Source organism: Musca vetustissima, unplaced genomic scaffold, assembly GCF_032173495.1.
Source record: "Musca vetustissima isolate MV318-11 ecotype Yass unplaced genomic scaffold, APGP_CSIRO_Mvet_v1 utg449352, whole genome shotgun sequence".
Classification (NCBI taxonomy): domain Eukaryota; kingdom Metazoa; phylum Arthropoda; class Insecta; order Diptera; family Muscidae; genus Musca; species Musca vetustissima.
In genome coordinates this window covers 15,812-26,908 of record NW_026879815.1, presented here as the reverse complement: position 1 = coordinate 26,908, position 11,097 = coordinate 15,812, and the positions used below count along the sequence as shown (strand labels likewise).

Here is an 11,097-nt window from a genome sequence, read left to right as displayed (position 1 = left end):
TTCTCCCCTCTTCATAGAATTTAAATAATAACAATTTTATGTCTTTTGTTATACTGACCCAATTTGTTTCGGGGTCTTGCAGATTTAGCTTTGGTAGGTTCTGGAGCATTTCCACTTGCAATACTTGGCGAGGATATTGATTCTTCCTCAGGTTCCCAATTATCAGAGCTTCCCGAGCTAAAATCAGGTTCGCATTTATTTTAAACGTTGCTATTTTTAAATACAGTGAACTCTCGATAATGTGAACATCCAAAACAGTAAACTCTCGACAATGTGAAGTAATTACAAACAAAATTTTGGAACATTGAAGGAAAATAAGCGAGGAGGAAATAGAATTAGGTTGTTGACACCACAAGTTTTAAGTCTGATCGAGTTCTATATAGAAAGTCAACCTGGAATTACCCTCAAAGCCATAAAAACTAAACTGCTGAAAGAAAATGATATAAATATTTCCACAAGCTGCATGGAATATGGATTACGGAAATTTAAAATTGCGTTTAAAATGGCCTCTATTGAAATAGAACGAATGAATGACTCCAGAACATTAGGCTTGAGACAAAAATATGCTCAAGACTTTACAAAATGGATATCCCAACAAGGAGCAAAATTTATATTCATTGATGAGTGTGGATTTAATCTTCACATACGAAGAACCCAAGCCCGTTCAAGACAAGGAACAAGAGCACACATTGTGTTGCCTACGGTCAGAGGTCGTAATGTCAATATAATTGCAGCAATAAACAACGCGGGAGTTGTATATCACACCATCGATTCTAATTCCAGTGTCAATGCCGACAGATTTAAATTATTTATAGAATTTTTTGGTAGTGTTTTTTTTTTTTTTGAGAAAATCAATCCAGAGTTGGAAAATAACGTTCAAATACACAAGCGACATGACATAACAAATTTGATCGAATCCAAAAGATGCAACCTTAAATTCTTACCGCCTTATTCTCCAATGCTAAATCCAATCGAAAATGCATTTTCAAAAATAAAATTATGTCCAAGATCTGAGCTGTGTGACGTTTCAATGGAACATAACATTGTTGCTGTAATCGAGCGAAGTATTCAAAAGCTTCCTCCGCAAGATTGTTCTAACTACGTTATGGACATGGTTTTGAAAATCCCACAAGCTGCAAGTCGGGAACCCCTTCATTAAGTTAAGCAGTTACCTTATCATCAACAATTTATTAAGTCCAATATGTATTTCGCATTTAGGACCGGGTATTCAATTCTTGTTCTTAAATATTTATTTATTAAAATGTCAAGAAATACCCCAGTTTGTATTACTATTTATTTAGTTTTATGTAGTAAAGATATTAAATGAAATCACGCCGAATTAAAGAATATTTATGTTAATTACATAGCCATACAACTATATTTGTTAATATTCTTTGATTTAATTTTCAAATATTGGTTTAAAATTAGTGCAATTATATTTCCTTAGATAACAATAAAGGTTTCATTTAATTTGGAAAAAGTTTCATTCTATTTGTAAAAGGTTTCATTTCAATTGGAAAAGGTTTCATTCTATTTGTAAAAGGTTTCATTTCAAGTGGAAAAGGTTTCATTTAATTTGGAAAAGGTTTCATTTAATTTGGAAAAGGTTTCATTTAATTTGGAAAAGGTTTCATTTAATTTGGAAAAGGGTTCATTTAATTTGTAAAAGGTTTCATTTAATGTGGAAATGCTATATATATATATATGTGTCGATTTTCACTACTTTCAATAGAGCACCTCCATAGGCCAAATAAGTAAGCTGTGGTCAATTTACTAGTTGGATAATACTTGCGACTTGTACTTTATTTAAAATAACACGCGGAAAGAGAGATAGACGGACGAAAGACCATGCCCAAATCGACTGTAGGATATAATTAAGAGGATCTTTTACTTCAAGGACATTTCAGTGCAAAATGAAATAGATTTCCAAGACAGAAAAAACTAACCACGTGAAACAAGACGTGAAACAAATAATTACTGGTACAAATATCTTGGAATAGTATGGGTTGTCGTGGCACTTAAACCGAACTCATTATACCAAAATGCATTCATTACAGAAAAAAACATAATTAATTATTCCAAATGTCTTAATATTACTGGAAATATTTTTGCGTAATATTATAATTTTATTTAATATTTTTTACAATATGGTTGGTTTTATGTACAAATATTTCTTCAACCTATCTAAATTTGTATACATATTTTTTACTTAATATCCTAGGCTATTTTACAATCCCAACAAACTGGAGACGGCCAGGAAATGACACTTGTTGCAACAGACGAAACATCATTAGCTCCGAAAAATATCGCATCTGATGATGCATCAAATATATCAAGTGGTGAATCTTTCGATGAGGGAAGTACCATCAGTGTGGCAAAGCAACGCTATGCCAATATGTTAAAACACGAATTAGAAGGTGATGTTGCGGAGGGCTTACTTATTTCCAAAGATCAATATGATCATTTACGCTACGAAGATGAGAAAATAATGCAATTGCGTAATGCTAGGGTAAGTTGCAGACGACGATTTTATATTCATTTATTAATATTTGGTTTATGTTTAATTTAGGACATTCGAGAACTCTATCAATTGGCGGAGGAAATTATTATTGGTGAACGCATTGAAGATAATGGTGAAGAGGAAGAAGGCCAAGATGGAGAAGGTGGCACGACTGGGATTTAAGTACTGAAATTCAAAAACAAGTTTTAAGCAAATTATACATATACATTGTTATTTTGGTTCGTCTTCTTATGTTTTGTTTTCACAAAAATTTAAAATTTTTTTTTTTAAATCACCGAAATAAAAACTCTTACTGTTATGTGGCAATTTATTACGGAAAAAATGTGTATTAATGCAATATGAATATGGTCAATGGCGAAAAATAAAAGTGCATTAATGTATATCGATAATGGAGAAAATGCATTAACAGGTTGATACATAAACTTTTTTTTTTTTTTTGCACAACACAAAGGAACAGGAACTGCATTTTGTGCGAAATCGATTTTTTTATTTGTGGAAATAGAAGCGTTTGTCATCTTGCATTTATAAACTTTGCAGTAAAAATAGTAAATTTCTGTCGAACGGATTAAATACTTAATCGTCATTGTTCATTGTTTCGTCATCTCAATTCTCCACCCACAATCGTTTGCCTATGTATGTACATATTTGAAACTATTGTTTAAATTGTTATGAAATTATTCACTTGACAAACACGCAACTCGATTAGTTCAAGCGTCGAATGAGAATGTTAATTGCAAATTATTGGCTGACACATTTGCGTCAATTATTAACTGTATATTTGTGCCAAATGTTATCAGGCCATGCATTTCTAAATTAAGTCAACAATTTGAAGCTTCACGAATAAGTTAGACAAATACGGCAACAAATATAGGTCAATAAGTGTCACAACTATTGGACATTTCAATATCCTAGATAATTTGTTAATGTAAGAAATATAAGAGGTGGGTAGATAAGGTAGCCGGTATTTGCATGTGCAAACATGAAAAGTGTTTGGAATACTTGCCGGCCAATATAAATTATGAGGTAATGGCTGATTACCCAAATATAATTATACCCTCAGCCTTATGGCTAATGAGGGTATATACACTTTCATACGATGAAATATGCCTGATAGAAATATTGGGATTTGGTCCAAAGAAACATGGGGTTTAACCATGTTTCTTTGGACCAAATCCGTTTCAAGAATTTTGGAGTCGATTTACACATGTCCGTCCGTCCGTCTGTCTGGCTGGTGCGCACGATAACTCTCGAAGACAGCAACCGATTTTATTCAAACTTTGCACATCGTAATATTACTTTCAAACTTAGTTTAAGTTCGAAGATGGGGAATATCGGTCCACTCCTTCTGGTACCACCCCCACAAAATGATCAAAATTGTGCTAAAAATTAAATTTTATAATAACATGCAAACGGACAATCCGATTTTTACTAAACTTTGTACAACCTATTATCTTTACCAAGCATAGATCAAGTTCGCAGATGGGAACCATTGGTCCACTCTTTCTGGTACCTCCAACACAGAAGATCAAAATTTTCAATATCTATAATACCAATATCGAGCTAATGGAATGTCCGCGGTGAACCAAACATTCCACAACCTATTACCTTTACTAAGCATAGATCAAGTTTGAAGAAGTCGAATATTAAGTCCAAAGATGGGACCCATTGTTCCACTCCATCTGATCAAAATTTGCAATATTTATAAATGCAATATCAGGCGAATGGAATGTCATGTTTAACCAAACCTTGGACTACTTATTATCTTTACCAACCCTATATCAATTCCGAAAATGGGACCCAGTAGTCCATTACTTCTGGTACATCCCTCACAAATAGTCAATGTTTTATCAAATTTATCAACATTAAATCCGAAACCTTTAGGTGTAATTCCGCAAACCAAAGCCTGGGGATATATATCTGTCGGCAGCACCGACTGACAGTTTTTTACTTGTCTTATTTAGAAAATAAACAAGTGAAAAAGCGTTAAGTTCGGCCGGGCCGAACTTTGGGTACCCTCCACCATAGTTATACTGACAGATAATTGCAAAGAACATATAGGGAACATACCAAAAAGTCGGCATATATCGATAATTCTACAAAACGATTTATGTAATCCATTATGTACACCAAATACAAACTTCAAATTTTTAATGGGGATTTTTCCTAAAATCTGTAAGATCCAAAAAGTGGACTGATATTGATAACGCATTGTAGTGTATAAAATCCTCAAACTACTGTAAATTAATTTTAAATGAAAATTTTAAATGAAAATATAGGGAACATATATATAACTACAATTCTACCGATTGTTGCAACCAAACTAGAAATTTCAGCAATTTCAATGGGGATTTTTTCCCTAAAATCTCAAAACCCCAAAATGTTGACATAGTAGGGTGAAACATGTGTATAAAATCCTGAAATACTCCAATTAAGAGGCCAAATTTATAAGAGGCATACTAAAGCGGGACCAATATTAACAACATTGTGTAGGAATTAGCGAATAGTTGGTGTTTTTATTAAAAAAGAGGTTATGCCTAATTAATGGCCGATATAGCTCAAGATCCAAGCTAATAATATAGTTTTGAATCCCAATACCGTGCATCACGCTAAATATTAAATATGTAGGATGTTTTATAAAGGACCTAGGCCTACATGTTCTAGTTTTTATGTCAATATCCTCCAATAGAAAAGTGAATACAACATATGGCCAAATCGACTATGTCGTTTTAGAATTCCATACTGCAGGGTATGAACTGAAAATTTCATCTATAGATAACCCCAACACACGGAACAAATTTGCTAACTATTTTAATATAAACAAGTGAAAAGCGTTAAGTTCGGCCGGGCCGAACTTTGTATACCCTCCACCATAGATATACTGACAAGTACTTGAAATGAAAATGTAGGGAAAATACCAAAAAGTGGACTTATACCGACATTTCTACAACGCGATCATGTAAACCATATCCTCCGCAGGTTAAATGATTACGACAGACTCTTAGAACCAAAACGAAAACGCGGAACAAACTATATAACTATTTTAATATAAACCAGTAAGGAAAGCAGTAAAGTCGGACGGGGCCGACTATATGATACCCTTCACCACTTTGGGTATACAGATGGAATCTTAACAGACGTCGGATTTTTGAAGGACCATTAACATGAAATTAAACATGTCATTCTGCAACCTATACAAAATTTTGGTCAGAAGGATATATAGGGACTTTGGTGCACTATTTACCTAAAATCGGACGAATCGAATATATAGGGACATTGGTATACCATTTAATTTATGGCACACCATTTAATCGGAAGAAAATATATATAGAAGCTATATCTAAATCTGAACCGATTTTCACGAAACTTAACAATCATCATTTTAGACCTAATTTAGTACACTATACCAAATTTCGTGCAAATCAAACGATATATAGTGACTTTGGTACACCATTTAATTTAAATCGGACGAAAATATATTTAGGAGCTATATCTAAATCTGAACCGATTTTCACGAAACTTAATACACATCATTGTAGACTTTAATCTGTACGCTGTACCAAATTTCGTTGCAAATCGAAGGATATATAGGGACTTTGGTACACAATTTATCTAAAATCGGACGAAAATATATATGGGAGCTATATCCAAATCTGAACCGATTTTTATAAAATTTTACACACATCATTCAAGACCTAATTCATTACGCTCTGCCACATTTCGTGCAAATCGAAAGATATATAGGGATATTGGTGCACCATTTACATAAAATCGGACGAAAATATATATGGGAGCTACATCTAAAACTGAACCGATTTTCAGGAAACATAACACACATCACTCTAGACCTAATTCATTACGCTATGCCTAATTTCGTGGAAATCGAAATATATATAGGGATTTTGGTGCACCATGTACTTTAAATCGGACGCAAATATATATGGGAGCTATATATAAATCTCGTCCGATTTTCACGAAACTTAACACACATAATTTTAGACCCAATTCATTACGCTACGCCAAATTTCGTGCAAATCGAAAGATATATAGAGTCTTTGGTACACCATGTACATTAAATCGGACGAAAATATATAAGGGAGCTATATCTAAATCTGAACCGATTTTCAGGAAACTTAACACACACAACTCCAGGCTTAATTCATTACGCTATGCCAAATTTCGTGCAAATCGAAAGATATATAGGGACTTTGGTACAACATTTACCTTAAATCGGACGAAAATATATATGGGAGCTATATCTAATTCTGAACCGATTTTCACGAAACTTTGTACACATCATTCTAGACTTAATTCAGTGCGCTATGCCAAATTTCGTGCAAATCGAAAGATATATAGGGACTTTGGTACGCCATTTACCAAAAATCGGGCGAAACTATATATGGGAGCTATATCTAAATCTGAACCGATTTTCACGAAACTTGGCACACATCTTTCGTGGCTCAATTCTGTACGCTATGCCAAATTTCGTGCAAATCGAAAGATTTTCAGGGTCTAAAGTCCGTAAATCGGGCAAAAATATATATGGGAGCTATATCTAAATCTGAACCGATTTTTCCCAATTTCAATAGGGTTCGTCCTTGGGCCAAACAAATGAGCTGTGCCAAATTTCATCCAAATCGGATCATAAATGCGACCTGTACTTTGTTTACAATTTAACATGGACAGACGGACAGACGGACGGATGGACATGCATAAATCGACTCAGAAAGTGATTCTATGCATATTCTCAAAAGGAACCATGGGTCTATCTCGATTACTTTTGCCTGTTACAAACATATGCACAAAGACATAATACCCTGTACCACAGTGTGGTGAAGGGTATAAAAAGGGGGGTTGTATGGGGACTACCCCAAAAAGGGGGCGAATATAAATAATTTTTGTAGGGAGATTTCAGCGAATTCGGTTAAAAAACACGGTCAAGAACCCCAAAATACCGAAAATTGGGGGGTACCCTTATATGGGAGCTATGCCTAAACGTGAACCAATATATCCCATCTTCGAACTTGACCTGCCTGCAGACAAAAGACAACCCTATGCAAAATTTCAGCCCCCTATCTCATTCCTTCAGAAGATAGCGTGATTACAACAGACGGACGGACAGACGGACTTACGGACGGACAAACGGACGGACATGGCTAGATCATCTTAGAATTTTACCCTGATCAAGCATATATATTCTTTATAGGGTCGGAAATGAATATTTCGATGAGTTACAAACGGAAAAACAAAATTAATTTACCCTCCATACTATGGTGGAGGGTACAAAAATAACCAGTGAGCGGAGCAGTATAGTCGGACGGGGCCGACCATACGATACCCTATACAACTACCACGGAACTGCGGTAGTTTATATATAGTTCTGCGGATTTTTATTCCGAGCCTGGGCAATATTTCGTGATATTGGCATCCTCTTGCCCGATTAGAGGTAAACAGCACCTCTTCCTCACACTGACATATTTTCCGAATATTACGAGTATTCAGTACAGTTATTGTCCAGATTCCCTTCACCGTGAGTTGTGTTGTGATGTTCGGCTTTCATTTGTGGTCTATATATCGACTCGAAAATAACATAAAAAATTAAGTTTTCGGTCCACTTCATTCCAAAAATATTATCTGATCATCAGCGAAAATTATAGGCCTTGTCCTTGACCATAACTGGAACCTTATGGAACATTTCAAAGTGATCAGCGCTATAGTTCCGCGCTCTAGAGTGATAATGGGTTACTAAATAATATACGGATACGGAGATACCAGTAAATATTTAGGTGTAACTCCCACATCCGAGCACATACAACAATATAATTGGTATTAATTTAAAGGTCAACCACTCCTCTTTGATATAATATCAACTTCTCGGATCGATGTCATTCAGGGGTAAATATATACGCTATAGAATACAAATTTTGTCATTTTTCACACAAAAGTCAGAGTCCATTTGACCCGCTAAATATTGACCAATCTTTATCAAACCAGGCATGCTTATTCTTTGGCCCGATCCCCTTCTCCATGCAAAATTTCACGATGTTCGGGCCATTATTGCGGCCTCTGGAGCGACCAGAAAAACCGACAAAAATTTAGTATTTGATCCATTTCATCCCCTAAATATTAACCGATTTTTCCCAAAAACAATAGGGGTCTTCATTGGCCAGAAACCATCCTACATGCAAAATTTAGTGAAGATTGGTCCATTACTGTGGCCACAAATTATGTTTACAAATTATAAAGGACAGACGGACGGACGGACACACATGTCTAGATCGACTCTGCTAGTCGAGATATGACGATCGGTATACTTAAAGGTGGGTCTAGGACCAATATTTCGCGGCGTTACAAACTTTTGGGGCTGCACAAAGCTATAATACCCTGACAACATAGTTGTGTAGGGTATAATAAATAAATAAAACATAATGTACGCATTTTAGTATCAATCGTTAAGCAAATCTGCACGTCATTGTTGTATGAATATTGTAATGACCTTTATAAACATTTGAAAAAGTTAAGTCGCCATATCAATTTTAAGACATTATTAACTTTCTAAATTAGTACTATTCGTGGTCGTAAGTGGGGTATATTCTACAAATCATTGAGAAAATGTTTTTTATTAAATTTAATAACAATCTAATAAAAACATATCAACAAAAATATTTAATATTCCTAATAAATCAAACAATAAATTGAATATAATCACATGGGATCTATTAATATTTACTGTCTCGAATTTTTATTAAAATCAAATAAAAACAATTGGAAATAATAATAGACCCACAGTCTATTAATATTATTTGAAAGGAAGGAGCATGCGAAGGGTAATATTTGATGTATTAACATAAAATAACACTGTCACGTTTTCAATGAATCATAAAACATTTGTGGACATACAGTCGACGGACACAATCGAAAAGTTCCTGTTGTCATATTTTATACACTCCATGGATGGTAGTGCAAACTCAACAAACGAGTTTGCAATATTTACGATAGAATTATGAAATTTTTGCATAGAAATTTGTGCTACTTCTAGGATGTTTGGAACGAAAGGCAGGACATATCCGTCAATAATTTTAAAAGAGTAGTTTGTAGAGATTCCGTCCCACTTTTAGGTATTTTGCACTTTTTATTCCGATGAAAAAAGACATAAAAAGTGAGGTCCGAACGCAACTACGTTATTAATGTGGTGTAGACTACTTTGCGTTTGGGGATTTCTTTATAAAACGTAGAGAAGTATACTTCCAAAAAATGATAATTTGCAATAAATATCTTGATTCAAATACATTTAGAAATCAAGAAAAACAGATTGAACATTATTACATTCATTTAGGCATTACACTGGAAATACACCTAATATTTTTATTATAATCTGGATCACTACGTGGAAAGCGACAGATCGCCGACCATCTAATCCACTTTATGAGATTCTAGTATGTGCCGACCATATATATATATATATGTTCCAAATATAAATAAATTGTTACAAATCTTTTTATACCCTTCACCACACTGTGGTACAGGGTATTATGTCTTTGTGCATATGTTTGTAACAGGCAAAAGAAAACGAGATAGACACATGGTTCCTTTTGAGAATATGCATAGAATCACTTTCTAAGTCGATTTATGCATGTCCGTCCGTCCGTCTGTCTGTCTGTCCATGTATTTTTGTGAGCAAAGTACAGGTCGCATTTATGATCCGAATTGGATGAAATTTGGCACAGCTCATTTGTTTGGCCCAAGGACGAACCCTATTGAAATTGGGAAAAATCGGTTCAGATTTAGATATAGCTCCCATATATATATTTAACCGATTTAATGTAAACGGTCCCTATATATCTTTCGATTTGCACGAAATTTGGTACAGCATAATGAATTAGGTCTAGAATGATGTCTGCCAAGTTTCGTGAAAATCGGTCAAGATTTAGTAATAGCTCTCATATATAGTTTCGTCCGATTTCATGTAAATAGTGCCCCAAAGTCCCTATATATCTTTCGATTTGCACGAAATTTTGCATAACGTACTGAATTAAGCCTCGAGTGGTGTCTGCCAAGTTTCGAGAATATCGGTCCAGATTTAGATATAGCTCCCATATATAGTTTCGTCCGATTTCATGTAAATGGTGCACCAAAGTCGCTATATATCTTTCGATTTGCACGAAATTTGGTACAGCCTAATCATTTAGGTCTAGAATGATGTCTACGAAGTTTCGAGAAAATCGGTCCAGATTTAGATATAGCTCCCATATATAGTTTCGTCCGATTTCATGTAAATGGTGCACCAAAATCCCAATATATATTTCGATTTGCACGAAATTCGGCATAACGTACTGAGTTGAGCCTAGAGTGATGTCTGCCAAGTTTTGAGAAAATCGGTCCAGATTTAGATATAGCTCCCATATATAGTTTCGTCCGATTTTATGTAAATGGTGCGCCAAAGTCCCTATATATCCTTCGATTTGCACGAAATTTGGCATATCGTAATGAATTACGTCTAGAATGATGTGTGTTAAGTTTACTGAAAATCGGCCCAGATGTAGATATAGCTCCCATATATAATTTTGTCCGATTCAATG

At 34.6% G+C, this 11,097-nt stretch overlaps 1 protein-coding gene across 1 annotated transcript; it reads left to right on the top strand.

Moving 5' to 3' along the window:
• Positions 1-2,221: 2,221 nt before the first annotated feature.
• On the top strand, positions 2,222-2,683 carry LOC133324956 (uncharacterized; the record flags this gene model as incomplete). Its single annotated transcript, XM_061533782.1, has 2 exons — positions 2,222-2,509; positions 2,570-2,683. Coding segments are annotated over 2 exons (402 nt in total), but the record flags the coding sequence as incomplete, so codon positions are not given.
• Positions 2,684-11,097: the final 8,414 nt, after the last annotated feature.